Source organism: Chiloscyllium plagiosum, unplaced genomic scaffold (assembly GCF_037043375.1).
Source record: "Chiloscyllium plagiosum isolate Xiang-an unplaced genomic scaffold, Cpla_swu_hap1 HiC_scaffold_27, whole genome shotgun sequence".
Classification (NCBI taxonomy): domain Eukaryota; kingdom Metazoa; phylum Chordata; class Chondrichthyes; order Orectolobiformes; family Hemiscylliidae; genus Chiloscyllium; species Chiloscyllium plagiosum.
In genome coordinates this window covers 41,480,316-41,507,715 of record NW_028270165.1, presented here as the reverse complement: position 1 = coordinate 41,507,715, position 27,400 = coordinate 41,480,316, and the positions used below count along the sequence as shown (strand labels likewise).

General features: G+C 44.4%; 1 protein-coding gene and 1 long non-coding RNA gene across 2 annotated transcripts; one reads left to right on the top strand and one right to left on the bottom strand.

The window, feature by feature from the left end:
• The first annotated feature begins 6,869 nt into the window (after window positions 1-6,869).
• Window positions 6,870-7,572, top strand: LOC148143749 (uncharacterized). The gene has a single exon (XM_087974476.1). The coding sequence runs from the start codon at window positions 6,883-6,885 to the stop codon at window positions 7,570-7,572; it is 690 nt and encodes a 229-aa protein (XP_087830602.1). The 5' UTR covers window positions 6,870-6,882.
• A 2,077-nt stretch (window positions 7,573-9,649) lies between these two features.
• Window positions 9,650-27,107, bottom strand: LOC148143748 (uncharacterized). The gene is made up of 3 exons (XR_015751307.1): window positions 26,970-27,107; window positions 18,658-19,035; window positions 9,650-10,140 (listed from the first exon to the last, which is right to left on the bottom strand). It is a non-coding gene; the product is annotated as an uncharacterized LOC148143748 (long non-coding RNA).
• Window positions 27,108-27,400: the final 293 nt, after the last annotated feature.

Sequence of the window (27,400 nt, the reverse complement as noted above, 5' to 3'; positions counted from 1 at the left end):
TCTCCTTTACTGAGCATTGAATATAGGAGGTGGGAGGTCATTGTCATGGCCGCACAGGACATTGGTTAGGCCACTTTTGGAATAGTGTGTGCAATTCTGGGCCCCCTCCTATGGAACAATGTTGTGAAACTTGAAAGAATTCAGGAAAAATTTACAAGGATGTTGGCAGAGCTGGAGGGTTAGAGCTATAGGGAGATGCTGAATAGGCCAGGGATAATTTCTCTGCAGCATCGGAGGCTGAGGGGTGACCTTACAGAATTTTATAAGGGGTATGGATAGGGTGAATAGCCAAAATCTTTTCCCCATGGCAGGCGAATCCAAAACCGGAAGGCATAGGTTTCATGTGAGAGGGGAAAGATTTAAAACGGACCTGAGGGGCAACTTTTTCACACAGAGGGTAATGCATGTTTGGAATGAGCTGCCAGAGGAAGTGGTGGAGGCTGCTACAATTACAACATTTAAAAGGCATCTGGATGGGTACATGAATAAGAAGGGTTTAGAGGGATACGGGCCAAATGCTGGCAAATGGGACTAGATTAATTTAGGATATCTGGCCGGCATGGATGAGTTGGACTGAGGGCTCAGTTTCTGTGCTGTATGACTCTAATCATCTTCCGTGAAAGCAGAAGTGTGATTGTGAAGACTGAATTTTGAGAGCAGCTTTCAAAGATGTTTTGCCTTTACTGGAAGCAGAAGAAGTTACAATGAAATCTTTCAATTGTGAGAAAGCAACTGAGTACATGGGTACGTCTAGGATTTCGGTGGAAATTGGGAATTCATTGCACTGTGGGGATGAAGTGGTTTAAGGTTTACCAGCAGTAAGTAAAGTGGGCTGAGCGGGGAGCCTAGTGAAGGGTTAGGTGGATTTTTGAGTTAAACTGCTCATTTCATTCAGCCTTCAACATTGTATTTCCAATGCTGTGCATCAGAAGGAGCAGTGAGTCAGTAACTGGTATCGTTAGAAGCCTTACGGGTTTCAGTACTGCAGGTATTGCATTGTTTCATCAGCATTGTATTGCTCTTTGGAGGGTTGGTGTGGACTTGTTGGGCCGAAGGGCCTATTTCCACATTGTAAGTAATCTAATCTAATCATTACTGGCAGCAGTGAGAGGTGTGGGCTATATTCACTAGAAATGATAAAGCAGTTAAATAATAGACATACGAGAGGGCAGAATGGGACTTGTCTTTTAATTTGCAGAAGCTGGGAGGTTCTGGGAGCTGTGATCCAAGGCAAAAATAAGTGCGGTAAATCATAGAAGTCCTACAGTGTGGAAGTAGGCTGTTCAGCCCCTCAAGTCCACGTTGGTCCCTCCGAAATGCTTCCCCCTCATCCCGCCCCCACCCCACCATCACCACCACCAACCAATCCAGTAATTTCTGCTGGTGGGTGAGATTAGGACTAGAGGTCATGGCCTCGAGATTAGAGGGAATCGGTTTAAGACACAGATGAGGAGGAACTCCTTTTCCCGGAAAGTAGTGACTCCATGAAATTCTCTGCCTATGGAACCTGTAGAGACAGCTTCACTAAGAATGTTCAAGACACAGTTGAGTAAGTATTTGCATGGTGGGGAATTAAGGGTAGTTGGGATAATGCAGGTAGGAGGAGCTGAGACAATGGATAGATCAGTTATGATCTTAATGAATGACACAGCAGGCTTGACAGGCCGAATGGCCTACTCCTGCTTCAATTACTATGAAACTATAACCCTGCATTCCCATAGCTAACCTGCACATCCCTGGGCAATTTAGCATGGCCAGTCCAAATCAAGGCAGGTGAACAATGTTGTGATGTGAAAATGAACATCAGAGTATGATAGAAAGGGACAAGGAGAGTAAATGTCCCAGCAATCAAAGCTGGATTCTAAAGATCACAAAAATTGTAACTGGAGACTGTGTGTCTGAAGGTGTGCTGCATCATAACAAAAGTGAATGAATAGACTGCACACATCGAACAGAATGATTCTGATCTGAGACTCCTTACAGAGACATGGCTTCAGGGTGCCAAGGATTGGATCCTGAATATTGAAGGGGTACGTGGCATTCTAGTCAAATGAGAAACTAGGTAAAGGTAGAGGTACTGCCAATCAAAGCACTGATCACAGGGTAGTCTGGTGTCAGCTCAGATTTCAGGTCCTGATTTCTCTGCCGTCTGTTGATCTCCCTGTTTCCACAGAGTAAAATGTCAGTCTGTTCTCAGCTCTGCAGGAAGCCTTGACCCCCCCCCCCCCCCCCACCTTTTACACCTTCCGGAACAATAAAACATTCAGTCAATCAAGGCCCAACTCACAATCTCCCAGCCTGTCAACCATCGTTGACAGAGAGAATCATCGTAGCAGGGAATAAAACAAGAAAAATGAAACAAAATTGAGAATAAATAGGTGCTTGTACTTAATGTTTGCTCGTTAGGTCGTAAACCAGAAATCGGTGTCTCCCAGGGTTCTTATAGTGCCCTAATTGAGGAATTCTCGCTCCCTTACATCTATGCCAGGTGCTGGCAGGTGGGACTAGATTGTGTTGGGATGTCTAGTCGGCATGGACAGGTTGGACCGAAGGGTCTGTTTCCATGCTGTACATCTCTATGACTCTAAGTATTACCACCCAGGCATGATTGATAAAAATATTTGCATCAACAGAAATAAAGCATCTGTTATCAAATAGACATAGAGACATACAGCATGGAAATAGACTGCGATCCAACACATCCTTGCAGACAAGGTATCCTATGTAAATTTAGATCCATTTGCCAGCATTTGGCCTTTATCCCTCAAAACCCTTCCTATTCACATACCCATCTGGATGCCTTTTAAATGTAATTGTACTGACCACTTCCTCTGGCAGCTCAGTGCATAAACGCACCACCCTCTGTGTGAAAACATTGACCCTTAGGTCACTTTTAAATCTTTCCCCTCCCACCCTAAACCTATGACCTCTGGTTTTGGACACCCCCACCCTGGGGAAGTATGCTTCCCTATTTATTCTATTCATGCCCCTCATGATTTTATAAACATTGACAAGGTTATCCCTCGGCCTCTGATGCACCAAGGAAACAGCCTCTCTTTATACCACAAGCCCTCCAACCTTGGCGACATCCTTATCAATCTGTCCTGCATCCTTTCAAGTTTCACAACATCCTTCCAACTTTCACAACATCCTTCCTACCCTGTAGCAGGGAGACCAGAATCGAATGCAATATTCCAAAAGTAGCCTAACAAATGTCCTGTACAGCTGCATCATGACCTCCCAATTCCTATACCCGATGCATTCAATGGACCAAATAGCCTTTTTGTGCACTGCAGGGGTTTTATGATTTTATTCTGTGACCCAGTCAATTTTAGTCATTATCTCTAGTGCATGGCATGTCAGGGTGGGATCACTGGTACCAGAATTGCATGCAATACTACAAAAGTGGCCTAACTAATGTCCTGTGAAGTGTACCAAACACCACCTTCACTGTCCTGTCTACCTGTGACTCCACTTTCAAGAACTGAAAGCCTGCCATAGAGTCATACAGCATGGAAACAGACCTTCAGTCCAACCAGTCCATTCCAACCATAATCCCACATTAAACCAGTCTCTCCTGCCTGCTCTTGGACTGTATCCCTCTAAACCTTTCCTATTCATGTACTGAAACAAATGTCTTTTAATTCTACCGGCATCCACCACTTTCTCAGGAAGTTCATTCCACACATGAACCACCCTCTGTGTAAAATTAGTATTTGAGTAGCAAGGATGGAAAGGTTCAGAAAAGCTTTACAAGGAAGTTTCCAGGGTTGGAGGGTTTGAGCTACAGGGAGCGGCTGAATAGATTGGGCTGTTTTCCCTGGAGTGTTGGAGGCTGAGGGGTGATCTTACTGTAAATTCATGAGAGGCATGGATAGGGTAAATAGACAAGGTCTCTTTCCTGGCATAGGGGAGTCCAGAAGTAGAGGGCAGAGGTTGAGAATGAGAGTGGAACGATGTAAAGTTCCATGCGGAGGGTGGTGCATGTATTGAATGAGCTATCAGAGGAAGTGGTGGAGGCTGGTACAATGACAACATTTACAAGGCCTCTGGATGGGTGTTTGAATAGGAAAGGTCAAGAGAGAGATGGGCTGGTAAATGCAGCTAGATAAATTTTGGATATCTGGTCAGCATGGGCAAGTTGGACCGAAGGGTCTGTTTCCATGCTGTACATCTCCATGACATTGAGGTTGAATAAGTCCTGATCTGATTTGCATTTCCAAAATGCAGCACCTCGCATTTATCTGAATTAAACTCCATCTGCCACTCCTCAGCCCAAGATCCTATTTTAATAAGAGGCAACCTTCTTCGCTGTCCACTGAATCTCCAATTTTGGTGTCATCTGCAAACTTATTAACTATACCTGCTATGTTCACATCCAAATCATTTATATAAATGACACAAAGTCGTGGATTCAGCACCGATCGTTGTGGCACCACTGGTCACAGGCTCCAGACTGAAAAGGAACTCTCCACCACCATCCTCTTTCTTTTACCTTCAAGCCAGTTCAGTATCCGGTTGACTAGTTCTCCCTGTATTTCATAAGATCTTACCTTGCTAATGAGTCTTCCATGAGGAACTTTGTCTGATTGATTTACCAAGCACAAAGCCATGCTGACTATCCCTAATTAGTCCTTGCCTTTCCAAATACATGTAAATCCTGTTTCTCAGGATTCCCTCCAACAACTTGCCTATCACTGATGTCCGGCTCGCTGGTCTATAGTTCCCTGGCTTTTCCTTACCACCGTTCTTAAATAGTGGCACCACGTTAGCCACTCCAGTCTTCCGACACCTCACCTGTGACTATCGATGATACAAATATCTCAGCAAGGAGCCCAAGAGTCACTTGCCTAGCTTCTGAGGATTTATCCACTTTTATGTGTTTCAAGACATCCAGCTCTACCTCCTCTGTAATGTGGACATTTTTCAAGACGTCACCATCAAGACGTCACCATCTATGTCCCCACATTCTATATCTTCCATGTCCTCCTTCACAGTAAACACTGATGCAAAATACTCATTTAGTATTTCCCTCATCTACTCCGGCTCCACACATCGGCTGCCTTGTTGATCTTTGAGGGGCCCTATTCTCTCCCAATTACCCTTTTGTCCTTAATTTATAAAAACCCTTCTAATTCTCCTTAACCCTATTTGCCAAAACTATCTCATGTCCCTTTTTGCCTCCTGATTTCACTCTTAAGCATACTCCTACCACCTTTATACTCTTCTAAGGAGTCATTCGATTTGTCCTGTCCATACTTGTCATATGCTTCCTTCTTGTTGTTAGCCAGCTCCTCAATTTCTCTAGTCATCCAGCATTCCCTGCACCTACCAGCCTTTTCTTTCACCCTAACAGGAACATACGGTCTCTGGACTCTTATTATCTCATATCTGAAGGCTTCCCATTTTTCAGCCATCCCTTTACCCGTGAACATCTGCCTCCCAATCAACGTTTGAAAGTTTTTGCCTAATACCATCAAAATTAGCCTTCCTCCAATTTAGAACTTCAACTTTTAGATCCGGTCTGTCCCTTTCCCAAAGTGGTCCAGCACTGACACCTCAGTCACCTTCCCTGCCTTATTTCCTAAAAGTAGGTCAGGTTTTGCAACTTCTCTAGTAGGAACATTCACATACTGCCTCAGAAAATTGTCTTGTCCACGTTTAACAAATTCATCTTGATCTAAACCCTGAACGCTGGCAGTCCTAGTCAATGTTTGGAAAGTTAAAATTCCCTACCATAACCATCCTATTATTCTTACAGATAACTGAAATCTCCTTACAAATTTGTATCTCAATTTCCTGCTGATTTTTCGAGGTTTATATTACAATCCCAATAAGGTGATCATCCCTTTCTTATTTCTCAATTCCACCCAAATAATTCCCCTGGATGTATTCCCAGGAATATCCTCCCTAAGTACAGCTGTAATACTATCCCTTATCAAAATACCACTCCCCACCTCTCTTGTCCCCCCTGTATCTTTCCTATGGCATTTGTATCCTGGAACATTGAGCTGTCCATCTCTGGGCCACATTTCTGTAATTGCTATGATGTCCCAGTCCCATGTTTTTGACCATGAACCCTGATTTCATCTGCCTTCCCTGTTAGGTCTCTTGCTTTGATGTAAATGCAGTATAACTTAAGTCCTACGTTGTTCTCTGCATTATTCCTTCCTGCCCTGACTGTTTGATTCACTCCATTTCCCAACTGTACGAATCTCGGGTTAATCTCTTTCCTCACTATTTCCCTGGGACCTATCCCTCACCTTACTCATTCAGCAACTTTCCTGGCTTTCTTTCTGCAAGCAGTCTTGACAGTTTATTTTCATATCTTGATCCAGCACCTTTGTAGGCAGCTTGTTCTAGGTCATTGTCCCCTAAATGAAGTTTTCCTCCATACACACTTAAGGCTATCTGGCTGCATGAGGGTTTTCAGGTTTCTGTGACCTGGATAATGTGATCAGCAGGCACCTGGCAATCTACAGGAATTGCCATCAATGTATCTTTACTTAACTGTACTGACCGTGATCACTTATTTTGTGAGTTTATTTTTGCAGGAAGACATGCGGAAAGAAATTTGAAAGCAATTGATACATCAACTTCTGGCAGAGCTCATTGATTCATTGGGACTTGAATATCAGCAGCCATTCAAGTTGAGTGGAAATGTTTGCTTTGGTCTGCTTGAGAGGTTTTGGACACGAGTGTGGCAGGAAGAATACTAAGTGAGGGAGTGAGGGAGATTCAGTGTGCTGACTGTGAAAAAGTGCTTCAAACCATTTCCTCAGCTTGGGGGAATCAAAATCACACCCCTCACGGTGGGGACAGACTGTGTACCCGTTCTGTTTGTAATTTCAAACCCAGAGTGACACAAGGAACACTCTCCCCATGGGGAAACCATGGAAATGTGGGGACTGTGGGAAAGGATTCCATTCCCCCTCAGTGCTGGAAATTCACAGACGCGTTCACACCGGGGAGAAGCCGTTCATCTGCTCAGTGTGTGGGAAGGGATTCGCAAATTCTTCCAACCTGCGGGCGCACCAGTGGATCCACACGGGAGAGAAACCGTTCACGTGCTTGGTGTGCGGGAAGGGGTTCACGCATTCATCTGCACTGCTGACCCACCAGCGGGTCCACACTGGGGAGAGGCCGTTCGGTTGCTCAGAGTGCGGGAAGGCTTTCCGTCGTGTGAGCAACTTGAGGAAGCATGAACGGCTCCACACGGGGGAGAGGCCGTTCACCTGCCCAGAGTGTGGGAAGGGATTCATTGATTCTTCCAGCCTGCTGAACCACCAGCGGATCCACACAGGGGAAAGACCATTCACCTGCTCTGTGTGTGGGAAAGGATTCAATCATTTGAGCAATTTGCGGCAGCATAAGCGGGTCCACACAGGGGAGAGGCCATTCACCTGCCCTGAGTGTGGGAAGGGATTTACCAATTCTTCCCACCTGCTGACCCACCAGCGGATCCACACTGGGGAGAGGCCATTCACCTGCTCCAAGTGCAGGAAGGGCTTCACCTGCTCCTCCTACCTCCAGAGACATCAACGAGTTCACGTGCCATCACAGAAAAATTGAAGGAGTGACGGATAAGTACCATTTTCGACTAGACAATCAACCCAGTTCTGGGGTCTCCCAGGTTTGAATCCCACCATGGTAGATGGCGCAATTGAAATCTGGAGTTCAGAATCAAATAATGAAACCATTTTCAGGGGAAGAAAACTCCCATCTTATTCACTCAAGTCCTTTTTCGAGAATGAAGCTACCTTTGCAGGAAAGGATTCACTGTCATCCCAGTTGCATCCTTTACCCGGTCTGGCCTACCCGTGGCTCCACACCCACAGCAGTGTGGTTGACTCATGAGTGCACCTCCCTCCTGCAAATGAGCTGGAGAAACTAACTTGTATACAGAGTGTAGGCTGAAACTGCTGAGTGAGGCAATACTTCCTCCAGGTGAAGGCTGTTCCAAGGATCCAGTTACAAAGGGATAATTTGGTGCTGACCAATAGTAAAGAAAGTGGAGGATGGGGAGTGTGTGCGCTTTGACCTTGAACTGTTTTTTTTAAAAAACGCTACTTTTCGTGCACCTTTTTTCTGGGAAAATTGAAACTGTAATGAAGCAGGGTTGCAATAAAGGTTACCAGAATTCACCGTCAGACTCAGACTCTCATTGAAAGCTGAGAGATTCAACAAGTTTTTGTTTTAAAGCTACTCATTTCTTTCAACCTCCAGCACTAAGTTTCCAATGTCCTGGATCAGAAGTGAACGAGTGGCAGAATTGTGAGAAATTATAAATTTTTCAGGAGTTCGGGTTCATTGTTTCATCAGCATTGTCAGGTTTACTGGCAGCAGTGGGAGATGTGGGCTGGATTCACTAGAAACAAAGATTAAAAGTCTCACAACACCAGGTTATAGTTCAACAGGTTTATTTGGAAGTACAAGCTTTTGGAGCACCGCTCCTTCATCGGGTAGCTGTGGAGCTGGATCATAAGACAGAATTAAAATTAAAACTGTTAAGTTTTTCATCTCTGCGGGTACTGCATCATTTCATCAGCATTGTAAAGGTTACTGCCTGCAGCAGAAAGTATGGGCTGTGTTCACGAGAAACAAAGGTAAAAATCAGACAAACGTATTGGAACATAACCTGGTATTATTTGGAAGGACGAGCTTTCGAAGTGCTGCTCCTTCATCAGGTAGCTGTAGAGCTGGATCACAAGACATTGTAATTTTTTGGTACAAATTCTGTGTCATACAACTGAATTGAACAAATCTAGATTGCTGTCAAGTCTTTCATCTTTTAGAATGGGTTGCAGGTTTCAGTTCATTAATATGTAAATCCCAGAACTACTTATAAGGAACGTTCTCGATGTAATTTGAAGGTGACATTTCAGCTCAGAGAATGTATTAAAGGTGTGAGGTTAGAGCCTGCCTGTCTCCTAATGTTGAGTCAGACTGGTTCTACTTCCAAATAAAAAATGGATCGACTGCCTGCAGATTGTGTGCTTTGAGCAAAATTGAATGTATCTGCTATCTCACACCTCCACACACACATGGGTGCTGGGGAAAAAAATAAGTGAGGAGATTTTTAAAAAAGTTTAACCAAGAGATTTAGTCACCTCAGTAAAAAAAAAAACCAGGAGATTGGAATCTCCTCCATTGAGGACTGACTCTCAGCTGGCTGGCTACAGCCAGCGTACTGGGAGCAGGAGAAGAAGAGGAGAGGCATTCAAAGTTTGGGAGAAGATTTGTAGCTCGGGTGCTCGTTGTTGTGGTTCTGTTCGCCGAGCTGGGAATTTGTGTTGCAGACGTTTCGTCCCCTATCCAGGTGACATCCTCAGTGCTTGAGAGCCTCCTGTGAAGCGCTTCTGTGATGTTTCCTCCGGCATTTATAGTGATTTGTATCTGTCCACTGCAGCGGACAGCTGGAACTGACAACCGGAAGCGGCAAATACAAACCACTATAAATGCCGGAGAAAGGATCACAGAAGCACTTCACAGGAAGCTCCCAAGCACTGAGGATGTCACGGAGACAGGGGACGAAACGGCTGCAACACAAATTCCCAGCTCGGCAAACAGAATCACAATGAGGGGAGGCATTTTGACCTCAGAATTATTTTTTTCAAAGTTCTAGCTCAAAGGTAGAAGACAGAGAGTGGTGGTGGAGGGGTGCTTTTCAGACAGGAGGCCTGTGACCAGTGTGTGCCACGAGGATCGGTGCTGGGTCCATTACTTTTCATCATTTATATAAGTGGTTTGGCTATGAACATAGGTGGAGTAAGTTTGCAGAGGACACCAAAATTGGAGGTATAGTGGACAGCGAAGAAATTTACTTCTGATTAAAACAGGATCTTGATGAGATGGGCCAATGGGCTGTGGAGTGGCAGATGGAGTTTAATTCAGATAAATGCGAAGTGCTGCATTTTTGAAAAACCAATCAGAGCAGGACTTATACACTTAATGGTAAGGTCCTAGGGAGTGTTGCTGAACAAAGAGACTTTGGAGTACAGATTCATAATTCCTTCAGAGTTGCAGGTAGATAGGATAGTGAAGATGATGTTTGGTACGATTTCCTTGATTTCCTTTCCCAATAAATCAAGTGGCTCCATCAGAGGTTGATGTAACATTTGGTTCTTTCCTCATGTCTTCCTGCAACGAAATCCACAAAATAAATGATCACGGTCAGTACAGTGAAATAAATATAATGTGGGCGGCATGGTGGTTAGCACTGCTACCTCACAGCGCCATAGACCTGGGTTCAATTCCCACCTTAGGCGACTGACTGTGTGGAGTTTGCACATTCTCCCCGTGTCTGTGTGGGTTTCTTCCAGGTGCTCCGGTTTCCTCCCACAGTCCAAAAATGTGCAGGTTAGGTGAATTGGCCATGCTAAATTGACTGTAGTGTTAGGTGTAGGGGTAAATGTAGGAGAATAGGCCTGGGTGGGTTGCGCTTTGGTGGGTCGGTGTGGACTTGTTGGGCTGAAGGGCCTGTTTCCACACTAAGTAATCTAAAAAAAATGACAACTCCTGTAGATTACCAGATACCTGCTGATCACATATTATCCAGGACACATCAGGCAGCCAGATAGCCTTAAGTGTGTATTGAGGAAAACTTCATTTGGTTACAATGACTTGGAAATGAAACTGAATAAGGATATGAAAATGAAACATCATAGAGTCATACAGATGTACAGCACAGAAACAGACCCTTCAGTCCAACCTGTCCATGCCGACCAGATATCCCAACCCAATCTAGTCCCACTTGCCAGCTCCTGGCCCATATCCCTCCAAAACCTTCCTATTCATATACCCATCCAGATGCCTTTTAAATGTTGCAATTGTACTAGCCCCCACCACTTCCTCTGGCAGCTCATTCCATACACGTACCGGAGTGAAAAAGTTGCCTCTTAGGGTCCTTTTACATATTTCCCCTCTCACCCTAAACCTATGCCCTCTAGTTCTGGACTCCCCGACCCCAGGGAAAAGACTTTGTTCATCCTGTCCATGCCACTCATGATTTTATAAACCTCGAGAAGGTCACCCCTCAGCCTCTGACGCTCCAGGGAAAACAGCCCCAGCTTATTCAACCTCTTCCTATAGCTCAAATCCTTCAACCCTGGCACCATCCTTGTAAATCTTTTCTGAATCCTTTCAAGTTTCACGACACCTTTCCGATAGGAAGGAGACCAGAACTGCACGCAATGTTTCAACAGTGGCCTAACCAATGTCCTGTATAGCAGCAACATGACCTCCCAACTCCTGTACTCTGACCAATAAAGGAAAGCAGACCAAACACCGCCTTCACTATCCTATCTACCTGTGACTCCACTGTCAAGGAGCTATGAACCTGCACTCCAAGGTGTCTTTGTTCAGCAACACTCTCTGGGACCTTACCATTAAGTGTATAAGTCCTGCTAAGATTTGCTTTCCCAAAATGCAGCAACTCACATTTATCTAAATTAAACTCCACTGCTTGATAAAATAAAGCCAGTAAAGTTGCTGAATGACTTCCTGCTCACCTATTAAATAAAATTGATAAGAAATACAGCATGTAATTCCATTACTATATTAGGTAAAAGATCATAGCCATGCAGCTTGTACAACAGTGAATATCAGACTTACACCATATGAAGCAATTTATATTTAATATAAATCTACATATTATATCAATTAAAATCATAAAACACCTGCAGTGCAGAAAGAGGCCATTTGACCCACTGAGTGCATTGGGTATAGGAGTTGGAAGGTCAAATTGCAGCAGTACAAGACATTGGTTAGGCCACCTTTGGAATGTTGCATTTGATTCTGGTCTCCCTCCTATAGGATAGGAAGATATGGTGAAACTCCAATAGATTGATAAGGATGTCGCCAGGGTTGGAGGGTTTGTGGTATAAAATGAGACTGAATGGGATGGGGATGTTGCCCTTGGGCCGTCAGAAGCAGAGGGTGAACTTATCGAGATTTATCAAATCATGAGTGGCACGGATAGGGGAAATAGGTAACATCTTTGCCCCAGGGTGGGGGAGTCTGAAATCAGAGGGCATTGGTTTAGGGTGAGAGGGCAAAGATTTAAAAGCGACCTAAGGCTGGGAGATTGTGGAATGGGCCTTGGTCGACTGAATGTTTTATTGTTCCAGAAGGTGTTAGGGCTGGGGGGTGGGTGGGTGTGGGGATGGGGGTGGGGGTGGAGGTCAGAGCTTCAGCAGAGCTGAGAACAGCTGACATCTTCCTCTGTGGGAACAGGGAGATCAACAGAGGACGAGAAATCAGGACCTGAAATCCAAGCTGACACCACACTACCATGTTATCAGTGCTTTGATGAGCAGTGCCAACTCTCTACCTTTACCTAGCTTCCCATTTGACTTGAATGGCACCCCCTCAATATTCAGGATCTAATCCTTGTCATCCTGAAGCCACATCGCTGTAAAGAGTCTCCGATCATAATTATTCTCTTCAACGTGTGCAGTCAATTCATTCAGTTTGAATGTCACAGATAGAATGTGTGACAATGCAGCACACATTCAGACACACTCTTTAGTTTCAAGTTTTGTGATTTTTAGAATCCAATTTTGAGTGCTGGAACATTTATCCTCCTTGTCCCTTTCTATCATTTTCTGACATTCATTATTCACATCACTACAATGCTCACAAGCCTCAATTTAGATTGGCCGTGCGAAATTGCCCATTGTGTCCAGGGATGTGCAGATTAGATGTAGGGTTATAGTTTCATAATAATAGAAGCAGGAGCAGGCCATTTGGCACATTGAACCTGCTCTGCCATTCATTAAAATCATGGCTGATCGATTCATTGTCTCAGCTCCTCCTATCTGCATGATCCCGACTACCCTTAATTCCCCTATTATGTAAAAACCCATCCAGTTGTGTCTTGAATATACTTAATGAAGCTGCCTCTACTGCTTCCTTGGGCAGAGAATTCCAAAGATTCAATACTCTCCCGGAAAAACAGTTCCTCCTCATCTCTGTCCGAATTCTACTCCCCCTCATATTGAGGCCAATACCCCTAGTCCAGGTCTCACCCACCAGCAGAAACGACTGGATAGGGTGGGAGGGGGATCTGTGAGAAACGTTCTTCGGAGGGAATGGCGTAGACTTGATTGTCGGAATGCCCAACATAAACTCCCGCCTTTTAAACTCAATCCCTTTAGTAATGATGGACAAAATTCCATTTGCCGTCTTAATTACTCGTTACACCTGCAGACCAACCCTTTGATTCATGTCCAAGGACACCCAGGTCCCTCTGCACAGCAGCATGCTGCAACTTCTCACCATTAAGTCATAGTCCTTTTTACTGCTATTCCTATGAAAATGGATGACTTCACATTTATTAACATTGTTTTCCATTTGCCAGACCTTTGCCCACTCACTCAAAATATCTATGTTCCTCTGCAACGTTTCACAGTCCTCTGCAAACTTTGACCTGTGACACATTGTCCCCAACTCCAAATCATTATTATAAATTGTGAATAATAATAATGCAACCAATGGATCAGATCGAAGCTCTGCAGTCCTACCCTATCCAGTAGTGAATGGTGGTGGACACTTAACAAACTCATTGGAGGAGGTGGCTCCACCAATATCCCCATCCTCAATGATGGAAGAGCCCAGCACATCAGCACAAAAAAATCAGGCTGAAGCACTCACAGCAATCTTCAGCCAGAAGTACCAAGTGGATGATCCATCTTGGCCTCTTCCAGTGATCTCCAGCATCACAGATACTTGTCTTCAGACAATTCCAGAAGTTTATAAAATGATGAGGGGCACAGATAGGGTGAATAGCCAAAGTCTTTTCCTGTTCTGACTGCCCATAACTGAGCAGGACACAAACAACGAGCCGTGGTTAATGCAGCAGAACATAGTTGACAGGAGTTAGACATCTTGGGAAAAATGTTTGCTTAAGATAGTTCTGACAAGTAAAACGATAATAACTCTGTCGACTCGTTAAATATTTAATCAATCTGTTCTAATATTTAGATTAGGTTGCTGAACAAAGAAACCTTGGAGTGCAGGTTCATAGCTCCTTGAAAGTGGAGTCACAGGTAGGTAGGATAGTGAAGGCGGCATTTGGTATGCTTTCCTATATTGGTCAGAGTATTGAGTACAGGAGTTGCGAGGTCGTGTTGCAGCTGTACAGGACATTGGTTAGGCCACTGTTGGAATATCGCGTGCAATTCTGGTCTCCTTCCTATCAGAAATATGTTGTGAAACTTGAAAGCGTTCAGAAAAGATTTACAAGGATGTTGCCAGGGTTGGAGGATTTGAGCTATCGGAAGAGGCTGAACAGGCTGGGGCTGCTTTCCCTGGAGCGTCGGAGACTGGGGGTGACCTTATAGAGGTTTACAAAATTATGAGGGGCATGGATAGAATAAACAGACAAAGTCTTTTTCCTGGGGTCGGGGAGTCCAGAACTAGAGGGCATAGGTTTAGGGTGAGAGGGGAAGATATTAAAGAGACCTAAGGGACAACCTTTTCACGCAGAGGGTGGTACGTGTATGGAATGAGCTGCCAGAGGATGTGGTGGAGGCTGGTACAATTGCAACATTTACGAGGCATTTGGATGGGTATATGAATAGGAAGGGTTTGGAGGGATATGGGCCAGGTGCTGGCAGGTGGGACTAGATTGGGTTGGGATATCTGGTCGGCATGGACAGGTTGGACCAAAGGGTCTGTTTCTGTGCTGTACATCTCTATGACTCTAAGATCCTTCAAATATTTATAGATTATAGGTCCTTTAGTAGTTACAGATCTACCTGCTCAAAAAAAATCATTAAAGCATTAGAAGAAAAGATTCCAACCAGTTTCAGATAGTGAAAGCTGCCCCATATCATACGGAGAGGAACGAATCATTGATACAGAAATTAGCAGACATTGGAATGAGGTGAATGAATACATCATAAGTCACCCAAGGATAAGGATAGAGGTGACTGGTAAACATGGGAAGCAACAACTTATTAGCTAAAGAATTCTAACAGTAGGTGTAACCATAAATTTGATGGAACTGATCAAAGATCAATATGCATTTGGATCGTCTTTAATGAGGAATTTAAAAGGTTCCTGAAGTGATGGGGAAGTATCCAATGAATTGGCGGTTGCCACGATGCAGCTGGTAAATGTTACATGAATACAGGATCCAGTGTGAAAAAGCCTCAAGGAGGGAGATCAAATCTGGGAAACGTCACAAAGGTCCGGGGCCAGACCACAACCCTGTCCATCTCTTTATCATTCAGTGAAATGATTAACTTCATTGGAAATACTTTGAGGTCAGCTGAAACTATACAAGATGCTGCACCAAAATCAGAGGGCTGTTTTCCCTGGAGCATTGGAGGCTGAGGGGTGACTTTAGAGGTTGATAAAATCATGAGGAGCATGGACAGGGTAAATATACAAGGTCTTTTCCCTGCGGTGGGAAAGTCAGAACTATAGGGCATAGGTATAGGGTGAAAGGGGAAGGGACCCAAGGAACAACTTTTTCAAGCAGAGGGTGGTGCATGTTTGGAATGAGCTGCCATAGGAAGTGGTGGAGGCTGGTACAACTGCAGCATTTAAAAGACATCTGGATGGGTATATGAATAAAGGAAGTGCTTATAGAGATATGGGCTAAGTGCTGGCAAATGGGACTAGATTAGGTTAGGATATCTGGTAAGTATGGATGAGTTAGACTGAAGGATCACTTCTGTACTGTATATCTCTATGACTCTAATTGGAACTAGCTGGGTGGGCACCATGGACCAGTTTAAGCCAAAGGGCCTGTTTCCATGCTGTCTTACTCTATGACTCTAAGTGGGCCATGGACTGAAGATTGGCAGATGGAGTTTAATTTAGATCAATGCATTTTAGTGGGTCAAACCAGGGCAGGACATACATGTCAATTGTAAGTGAGCTAGAGGGTGCAGGTGCATAGTTCCTTGAACGTGGACTCAGAGGTAGACAGGGCAGTGAAGATGACTTTCAGCACGCTTGCTTTCATTGGTCAGCGCACTGAGCATTGGAGCATCCCATGGAGAGAAATCAGAGTTTACGTTTTGGGTCTGGTGCCCCTCAAAACTGATCCCAAAATGTTAACTCTGATTTCTCTCCACAGATGCTGCCAGATCTGCTGAGCTTTTCCAGCAACTTCTGTTTTTGTTTCTGATTACCAATGTCCAGTTTCTCAGTATTTATTGAGTTGGGACATTTTGTTGCAGCTTTATAAGATCTTCGTGAGACCACTTTCAGAATACTGCCTTCAGTTCAAGTCACCCTACTATTGAAAGGAAATTATTAAACTAGAAAGGGTGCAGAACAGATTTACTAGGATGCTACCGAGTCTGGAAAAATTGAGTTATAGGGAGAGGTTGGATAGACTGGGATTTTTTTCTCTGGAAACTGAAGGGTATTCTTATAGAGGAAGATGGAGAGTAATAGGGGAATGGGTCTGGGTGAGATACTCTTCAGAAGGCCAGTGTGAATGTTTTGGGCCAAAGGGACTGTTGCCACACTGTAGAGATGCTATAATTCTATGATCCAAAAACCCATCCAGATGCCTTTTAAACGTTGTTATTGTATCTGTCTCAGCCACTTTCTCTGGCAGCCAACTCCACATACAAAGAACAAAGAAAATTTACAGCCCAGGAACAGGCCCTTCAGCCCTCCAAGCCTGAGCCGATCAAACCTACTGTGTAAACCTGTTGCCCACTTCCTAAGCATCTGTATCCCTCTGCTCCCCACCTACTCATGCATCTGCCTGGATGCATCTTAAATGAATCTACCATGCCTACCTTTACTACCTCTGCTGGCAATGTGTTCCAGGTGCCCATCACCCTCTGTGTAAAGTACTTGCCGCATGTATCCCCTTTAAACTTTCCACCTCTCACCTTGAAAGCATGACCTTTCCCAGGGCTTCACCCTGGGAAAAAGCTTATCTCTATCCACCCTGTCGATACATTTCATGATTTTGTAAACCTCAATCAGGTCCCCCCTCAATCTCCTTTTTTTCTAATGAAAACAAACCTAACCTCTCTTTATACCTAGCACCTTCCACACCAGGCAACATCCTCAAACCTTCTCTGCACTCTGTCCAAAGCGCCCATATCCTTTTGGTAATGTGGCGACCAGAACTGTTGCACCACCCTCTACATGAAGACGTTTCCCCTCAGGTCCTTCCTAAGTCTTTCCCCTCACATCTCAAATCCAACCCCTCTAATCTTCAATTCCCCATCTCTGGGGAAAGGACGACATGGGTAAGGCTGATCATACGAAGGGAAACCGACTGACACAGCGTGAATTGGAGTTGCTCTGAAAATAAATCTAGACTCTGAAAATAAATCTCCAGTTGCTCCCTCCCCTCTGTAAGGTTGTCAGAATTGTGACAAAGGAAACAGAGATTCGTTGATCGATAGTGAAGGTCGGAACTGAAGAGAAATAAAACTTCAGATGGAATCTTTGAATTCCAGTCACTTTTGATTGGAAGTAAGTGGAAATTGCCAGGGTCTTAATTGCTGGGCGAGTCAGAGTTCGATTCCTCCCTCGGGGCAACTGTCTATGTGGAGTTTCCAAGTTGTCTCCCAGTGTCTGTGTGGGTTTCCTCTGGTTGCTTCATTCCCTCCCACAATCCAAAGATGTGCTGGTTAGGGTGAATTGATCATGCTTAATTGTCCCATAGTGTTCAGGGATGTGTCGGTGCGGTGCATTAGTCAGGGGTAAATGTAGAGCAATAGGGTAGAAGAATGGGTGTGGGTGGGTTACTCTTCAGAGGCTCAGTATGGATTGTTGGGCTGAGGGCCTGTTTCTGCACTGTAGAGATTCCATGATTCTTCTACGATTCATACAACTATCGGCCGGATGAAGTGGCCAAGTCCTTACTTCAGAGGGAGCAAGACATTGTCTTGACATCACCACTTTCTGATGGAAATTAATATGAGAGACTATTTTGGGAGCTGGACATCTGTCAGTTGGACATTGATGAATCTTTGGCTTTGCATTAATGAGATTTACAAGAAGAGGGGTGACCTTATAGAGGTTTACAAAATCATGAGGGGTGTGGGTAGGGTGAATAGTTAAGGATCCCCCCCCCCCCCCATCCCCAAGAATGGGGGAGTCCAGAACCATGGGGCATAGGTCCAAGATGAGAGAGAAAAGACACAAACAGGACCCAATGGGCAACCTCCACCCCCAACCCAGAGGGTGGTGCGCACACAGAACGTGCCATTAGAGGAAGTGGCGGAGGCTAGCACAACCACAACATTCAGAACAGACCAATGGGAGCAGCTTGGGTGTGTCCAGCACCCTCGACCACATTTTCTACTTTTATTTTAGATTTTTGCCTTAAGCAGGAGGAGTTGGAAGCTTCAGTGTGTGTCTCTTGGCTGCTACTCTCTCTGAATTTGCTCGTTGGTTTGTTCCTTCTGGAGAACACGATGTGAAAATGTGTGTTGGAATTCGCCTTTTTGCCAAAAAGGGTGTGTTTAAAGAGATGTTACTGTATCGGAATAGTTAGTTAGTAACAGTTACTCTGTGTCTATTAAGTTTCAAGTCTGCAGAATTATCCTAAATTCCTCTCTTTAGCTGTATTTTAATGACAGCCTTTAAGCAAATCATGTTTTGCTTAACGGCCAGCAGTCACATTTCACATATGGCTTTAAAATGAGAAAAAATGAGGGTCACGGCTACCTTCTTAAAGTATTTGTCCGGGGATCCGGTCTGGTCCGTAACAATTGTGCAGTGAGGATTCGATCTGTCTAACTGGTTCAAGCTCCTTCCACAGCCAAGTACACAGGAAGACTCTCACTCAGGTAGTGTTCCTGGGAATACTTCCTCTGATGGTCAGTCGAACACTTTCACACACATCTGTGCGTGTTCTCACACTCCATACATTTCCAATCACACTGATGTTTAAAAACCTTCGAAGCCAACAGAATAGATAAATGTTTCACATTTGAGGTCCAGAGACTTGTGATCTTTAGATCATGGCGAGTTGAGTGTCTGTTTCAGACCTGAAATGACTTTTGCTTTCAGACTTCTCTCTGTAGATCCTTCCCTTCTTGTAACCTGTATAAAGAGATTATGAAAGTCAGCGCAGAGATTTAGAGCAGACAATTCTGGTTTCCACATCCCCAAAACCAAAAGATCTTCCTTTACATTCTGTTATCTTATATACCGTAACATTTGATCAGAGACTAATAGGGATGTGAGCACATGCGTTATCTGGATAGTCAGACCATCGTAACCTGAATGACTCCTCGAGTTGTAAGGCATGGAAACAGACCCTTCGGTTCAACTAGTCCATGCTGAACATAATCCCAAACTAAACTCGTCCCACTTGCCTGCTGCTGACCCAATATTCCCCCCCCCCCACACCTCTCCTTTTAAATGTTATAATTGTAGCAGCACCACCACTCCCTCTGGCAGTTCATTCCACACATGAACCACTGTGTAAAAGACCTTTGCCACTTCTGTCTCCTCTCACCTTAAAAATGTGCCCCATAGTCTTGAAATCCCCCAGCCTATGGAAAATACACCTCATTCACTTTATCTATACCCCTCAAGATTTTATAAACCTCTACCAGGTCACCTTCAATGTCTGAAGCTCCAGTGAGAAGAGTCCCAACCGATCCATCCTATCCACAAAGCTCAAACCCTCCATCCCCAACAACATCTGGTAAATCTCTTTGAAACTCTCCCCACCAATCAAAGGATCAATGATTTCAAAACTGAATGTGTATTTGAAACAAAAATAAACTTGCAGGGTTACAGGGGGCACAGGTGTTGTTCTTAACTTAAAATATCAAATTAAAACCTTTAGTATCATAATAACCATGGGGCGGCACAATGGCTCAGTGGTTAACACTGCTGTCTCACAGCACCAGGGACCAGGTTCAATTCCAGCCTTGGGCAATGTTCATGTGGGGTGTGAACATTACCCCAGTGTCAGCATCGGTTTCCTCCCACAGTCAAAGAGGTGCAGGTTAGGGTGAATTGGCTGTGCAGAAGTACCCATAGTGTTCAGGGATGTGTAGGTTAGGTGGATTGGCTATGCTAAATTACCAGTGTCCAGGGATAAGCAAGCTCAGGGGATTAGCCATGGAAAATGCAGGGTTGGGGTAGATCTGAGTGGGATGTTCATTGGAGGGTCAGTGGCAACTTGGTGGACCGAATGGCCTGCTTCCCCATTGTAGGGATTCTACGATTCTAACCCTCTGTCTTGAAATTGAGTCATAGAGGTCTATAGCATGGAAACAGTTCCCATGATGCCTAGTTTTCACAATTAATTTAGTCCCATTCCCTGCATTTAGGCCATATCCCTCCATACCCCTCCCATCCATGTATCTGTCTAAATGTTTCTTCAATGACTGTTTGAATTCGTGTATCGCTGGACATCGGAGTGCATCTGGGAAAATTAACAAACAGTGAAATTCACAACTAATCTTGGAGGAACTGTTGGGCGAAGTTCACAGCACAGAATTAGATAAGTTAATTGTTGTTTTAGGTCTGTCCCAAGAGAAAAGCTGCAGTAGTGAGTATAGTGGATTCTTTCTTGATTATGTGTTTTTGGAGATAAGTCTTTTGATTAAACATAAAATATAAGCCATAGCTATTAATTTAACCTGGGGCAGTGTTTGTAGAGGAATATGATGGTGTTATTTTCTGGGTCTGTAGATTGTGAAGGAGCAAAAATGGCCTTTGCAGTGATATGTACTTCTTGTCAAATGTGGGAGTTTAAAGAGAGTTTAAGGGTTACTGTGGATTATATCTGCCAGAATGCTGTTGGATGCTAATCTTATCAGATTGAGTGGATCGGTTGGACAGACAGATAGAAGCGATGAGGAATTTGCAACAGCAACAGTATGTGATGGATGGCAGTTATAGGAAGGGCGGAAAGTCTCAGATACAGTCACATAGATGGGTTAACTCCAGGGAGGGTGAGAGAGGTCGGCACCAAGGGCAGGAGTCTTTTGTGGATATATCCATTTCAAACAGGTATGCTGTTTTGGAAAATGTAGGCAGTGATGGATTCTCAGGGGAACGTAGCATGAACAGCCAAGTTTCTGGTATTGAGACTGGCTCTAATGCAATGAGAGATCAATCGTGTTAGGGGATTCTGTAGTCAGAGGTACAGACAGACATTCTGTGGCCAGCAGAGAAAAAGCAGAATGGTGTGTTGTTTCCCTGGTGCCAGGATCAAGGCTGTCCCAGAGAGGGTGCAGAATGTTCTCACAGGGGAGAGGGGCCAGCAGGAGGTCATTGTCCACATTGGAACCAATGACATTGGAAGGGAAAAGGTTGAGACTCTGAAGGGAGATTAGAGAGAGTTAGGCAGAAATTTAAGAAGGAGGCCCTCAAGGGTAGTAATATCTGAATTACTCCCAGTGCTACGAGCTAGTGAGGGCAGGAATAGGAGGATAGAGCAGATTAATGCATGGCTGAAGAGCTGGTGTATGGGAGAAGGATTCACATTTTTGGATCATTGGAATCTCTTTTGGGGTAGAAGTGAGCTGTACAAGAAGGACGGATTGCACCTAAATTGGAAGGGGACTAATATACTGGCAGGGTAATTTGCGAGAACCGCTTGGGAGGATTTAAACTAGCAAGTTGGGGGGGGGGGGGGGCAAGGAGATCGTGAGGAAAGAGATCGATCTGAGACGGGTACAGCTGAGAACAGAAGTGAGTCAACAGTCAGGGCAGGCAGGGACAAGGTCGGACTAATAAACTAAACTGCATTTATTTCAATGCAAGGGGCCGAACAGGGAAGGCAGATGAACTCAGGGCATGGTTAGGAACATGGGACTGGGATATCATAGCAATTACAGAAACATGGCTCAGGCATGGGCAGGACTGGCAGCTTAATGTTCCAGGATACAAATGCTACAGGAAGGATAGAAAGGGAGGCAAGAGAGGAAGGGGCGTGGCATTTTTGATAAGGGATAGCATTACAGCTGTGCTGAGGGAGGATATTCCTGGAAATACATCCAGGGAAGTTATTTGGGTGGAAGTTATTGGGATTGTATTATACAGCCCCCAATAGTCAGAGGGAAATTGAGAAACAAACTTGTAAGGAGATCTCAGCTATCTGTAAGAATAATAGGGTAGTTATGGTAGGGGATTTTAACTTTCCAAACATCAACTGGGACTGCCATAGTGTTAAAGGTTTATATGGAGAGGAATTTCTTAATTGTGTACAAGACAATTTTCTAATTCAGTATGTGGATGTACCTACTAGAGGAGGTGGAAAACCTGACCTACTCTTGGGAAATAAGGCAGGGAAGGTGACTGAGGTGTCAGTGGGGGAGCATTTTGGGGCCACCAACCATAATTCTATTTGTTTTAAAATAGTAATGGAAGAGGATAGACCAGATCTAAAAGTTGAAGTTCTAAATTGGAGAAATGCCAATTTTGACGGTATTAGGCAAGAACTTTCGAAAGCTCATTGGAGGCAGATGTTCGCAGGTAAAGGGACGGCTGGAAAATGGGAATCCAGTGAAAGTATACTCCTGTCAGGGTGAAAGGGAAGGCTGGTAGGTACAGAGAATGCTGGATGACTAAAGAAATTGGGGGTTTGGTTAAGAAAAAGAAGGAAGCATATGTCAGGGATAGATAGAGTGAATCCTTAGAAGAGTATAAAGGCAGTAGCAGTATACTTAAAAGGGAAATCAGGAGGGCAAAAAGGGGACATGAGATACCTTAGGCAAATAGAATTAAGGAGAATCCAAAAGGTTTTTACAAATATATTAAGGACAAAAGGCTAACTAGGGAGAGAATAGGGCCCCTCAAAGAACAGCAAGGGGGCCTTTGTGTGGAGCCACAAAAAATGGGGGAGATATAGACTGTAGGGAAATAGATGGTGACATCTTGCAAAATGTCCCGATTACAGAGGAGGAAATGCTGGATGCCTGGAAACGGTTAAAAGTGGATAAATCCCCAGGACCTGATCAGGTGTACCCAAGAACTCTGTGGGAAGCTAGAGAAGTGATTGCTGGGCCTTTTGCTGAGATATTTGTATCATCGATAGTCACAGGTGAGGTGCCAGAAGACAAGAGGTTGGCAAACGTGGTGCCACTGTTTCAGAAGGGGGGTAAAGACAAACCAGGGAACTATAGACCGGTGAGCCTGACCTCGGTGGTGGGCAAGTTGTTGGAAGGAATCCTAAGGGACAGGAAGTACATGTATTTGGAACGGCAAATACTGATTCGGGATAGTCAAACATGGCTTTGTGCTTGGGAAATCAAGTCTCACAAATTTGATTGAGTTTTTTGAAGAAGTAACAAAGAGGATTGATGAGGGCAGAGCAGTAGATGTGATCTATATGGACTTCAATAATGCGTTCGACAAGATTCCCCATGGGAGACTGATTAGCAAGGTTAGATCTCATGGAATATAGGGAGAACTAGCCATTTGGATAAGAACTGGCTCAAAAGTAGAAGACAGAGGGTGGTGGTGGAGGGTTGTTTTTCAGACTGGAGGCCTGTGACCAGTGGAGTGCCACAAGGATCGATGCTGGGCCCTTTACTTTTTGTCATTTACATAAATGATTTGGATGTGAGCATAAGAGGTACAGTTAGTAAGTTTGCAGATGACGTCAAAATTGGAGGTGTAGTGGACAGCAAAGAGGGTTACCTCGGATTACAACAGGATCTGGACCAGATGGGCCAATGGGCTGTGACGTGGCAGATGGAGTTTAATTCAGATAAATGCGAGGTGATGCAATTTGGGAAAGCAAATCTTTGCAGGACTTATACACTTAATGGTTAGATCCTAGGGAATGTTGCTGAACAAAGAGACCTTGTAGTGCAGGTTCATAGTTCCTTGAAAGTGGAGTCGCAGGTAGATAGGATAGTGAAGAAGACGTTTGGTATGCTTTCCTTTATTGGTCAGAGTATTGAGTACAGGAGTTGGGAGGTCATGTTGCGGCTGTACAGGACACTGTTGGAATATTGAAGCAATTCTGATCTCCTTCCTATCGGAAAGATGTTGTGAAACTTGAAAGGGTTCAGAAAAGATTTACAAGGATGTTGCCAGGGTTGGAGGATCTAAGCTACAGGGAGAGGCTGAACAGGCTGGTGCTGTTTTCCCTGGAGCGTCAGAGGCTGAGGGGTGACCTTATAGAGGTTTACAAAATTATGAGGGGCATGGGTAGGATAAATAGGCAAAGTCTTTTCCCTAGCGTCGGAGAGTCCAGAACTAGAGGGCATAGGTTTAGGGTGAGAGGGGAAAGATATAAAAGAGACCTAAGGGGCAACTTTTTCACGCAGAGAGTGGTACGTGTATGAAATGAGCTGCCAGAGGATGTGATGGAGGCTGGTACAATTGCAACATTTAAGAGGCATTTGGATGGGTATATGAATAGGAAGGGTTTGGAGGGATTTGGGCCCGGTGCTGGCACGTGGGACTAGATTGGGTTGGGATATCTGGTTGGCATGGACGGGTTGGACCAAAGGGTCTATTTCCATGACTCTACAACAAAATTGTATTCGCTTCCACCACCACCTCTGCCAATCTGTTCCAGACATTCTCCACTCTCTCCGTGTAAACGTTTGCCGCTCTGGACCCATTTACATCTCTCCTCCACTCACCCTAAACTTGTGTCCTCTAAGTTTAGACCCCCACATGGGGAAAAAGCTTTGGCTGTCTACCTTATCTCTGCCTCTCGTGATTTTATATCACGTCTCAGTCCCCTGTGCTCCAGGGAAAAAAGAAGTCCTAGCCTATCCAGCCTCTCCTTATAACAACCTTCCAGCCAAGTAGCATCCCAGTAAATCTTTTCTGCATCCTTTCTACTTAGTAATATCCTTCCAACAGTAGGGTGACTAGAATTGCATGCTGTACTCCTTACCAACATCTTGTACAGCTGCAACAAGATGTCCCAACTCCTATACTCGATGCTCTGACCAATGAAAGCAAGCATGCTGAAAGTCTTCTTCACCTCCCTGTCTACCCATGACTCCACTTTCTAGGACTTCTTCGAGACACTGCAGTGTCACATGCAGTGTCTCAAACTTCTTGGTTGGAGACACTGCATGTGAAATAGATTCAGTGCTATATTAAAGGCAGAAAAGAATAACAAAAGTATACGATTAGAGAGCCAGGAATTATGTATCGAGATAAGGTACTGAAATAGTCAAGATAAGCACCAACTAATAATGTCTACCAATAAGCATCGAATCTGTTTCACATGCAGTATTCAAACCGAGAGATCTGGGGTGCAGGTTCATAGCTCCTAGAAAGTGGAGTCACAGGTAGACAGGAAAGGCTTTTGGCCCGCTTGCTTTCATCAGTCAGAGCACTGAGCATCGTAGTTGAGATGTCTTGTTGCAGCTTTCACACATACCACACAATAACACAAGACATGACCCTGCCTTCCTAACTGACCGTCCCTTTGAATATCATATGGAAGACACCCCTTTAATTGTGATGATCAGAAAAGATGGCATCCTTCAAAAAAAGTGTTGTACCAACAAATGTTGGACAGAGGGAGAAAGTTGCACTTTGAGGTGAAGATCAATCTTCATTGAGAGAGGAGCAGCAGCAGCTTCAGAAGCTCATGGTCCAACTTCTGCATTTAGACATGGGGAGGGGGTGGGGAACTCTGATTGGTAGGAGGAGCAGGCACCTTCCAGTCCTTCTGGGCTTCCTATTGGTCAATCCCCAGACATGCACCTCCTTGACCAGGAGATTCACATGTCAACTATCCAATGGGAGACAGCCAGCCTGGAAATATGGGGATTGTACCTGAAACAACCCCACAGAGGCGTGTCACCATGTTACCCTTTATTTACATGTGCAGAAACCTTGACACTGGTCCAGTTTGCTCAGAGTGAAAAGAACCTCTGACATGCCTGTTTCTGTCAGCCAGGGCTCCCCGATTGGACCAGGTTAACAGCCCCAATCAAGGAACTAATATTCTGTGCGATCCACCTAACTGACATTATAATCACCACAGAACCTAGTACTTCTCTTCACCGAACACTGCAATTACTTTACTTTTCAGTTTAATGATCCAACTCTCTTTTGAATGCCATAATTGAATCTAATTCCAACATATACTCTCGCAGACCATTCCAGAGGTCGAAGCATTTTCAATCATTAGATTAGAATTACGTTTTGGATCACACTCAAAAAGATTTCATTTGGACTATTGCTTCCAATCATTTTCAATAATTTCTTCATACGAACAAATTTACAACATAGTGGGTTTATTCAAATTTTATAACATATTGGGGTAGTACGGTGCTTAGCACTGCTACCTCACAACGCCAGGGACCCAGGTTCAATTCCATCTTCAGGTGACCGACTGTGTGGAGTTTGGATGTTCTCCCTGTCTACAGGCTTTTCTTCCCACAGTCCAAAGATATGGAGGGTGGGTGGACTGACCGGGCTAAATTGCTCCATGATGTGTAGGCTAGGTGGATTAGCCATGGTAAATGCAGGGGCATGGGATGATTCTGAATGGGATGCTCTTTGGTGGGTCAGTGCAGACTCAATGTGACAAATGGCCTCTTTCTGCACTGTAGGAATTTTATGCATCTCTGTCTGACGTCTTGCAAATGCATCTTTCTGAAAAGGACAGTTTGCTGTCATGTTCAGTACTGCAGTGTCTATATTTTCCCACATACCTCTAAATTAGTTTTGCATGAAATTCCCCCCATTTCCACTGTATCTTAGCTAGCATTCCCCCTTTCATTCCTTATCAATTTTTCCATTACCGTGACTTATGATCTTTTTCTCTTTATAGATTATTGTAGACTAAGTCTAGTTACCATGTTTACCAAAGTATAAGATGAAAATGCATTTTTTTTTCTGATCCCATACTTAACTATCCTATAAAGCTTGTTAAGGGGGAGGGGGAGGGTGGAATTGAGGAAACTGGTGAAATCTATACTGATCCCAATTGTTGGATGGTCCCATAATGGAAGATGAAGTGTTCTTCCTCCAGGTGTCAGGTGGCTAGAGTTTGGCGATGGAGGCAGCCCAGGACACACATGCCTTACCTGAGTGGGAGGGGTAGTTAAAGTGTTCAGCCACAGGACAGTGGATCATTTACTTCGCTTGTCCCAGAGGTGTTCTCCGAAACATTCTGCAAGTCCAGTCTCCCTGAAGCAAAGGAGACCACGTCAAGCACAACGGACGTGTAAATAAATCTTATAAATTTCTCCCCGTGTCTGCGTGGGTTTCCTCCGGGTGCTCCGGTTTCCTCCCACAGTCCAAAGATGTGCGGGTCAGGTTAATTGGCCATGCTAAATTGCCCGTAGTGTTAGGTTAAAGGGGTAAATGTAGGGGTATGTGTGGGTTGCGCTTCGGCGGGTCGGTGTGGACTTGTTGGGCCGAAGGGCCTGTTTCCACACTGTAAGTAATCTAATCTAATCTAAATAAATTGTATAAATTTTAGCCTGCCAGAGTTATTTTCTATCAGACTTTAATT

What these genes read in the sequence shown, in the direction of transcription:
- LOC148143749 (XM_087974476.1), top strand. Translation starts at nt 6,883, where the DNA reads ATGGGGAAACCATGGAAATGTGGGGACTGTGGGAAAGGATTCCATTCC.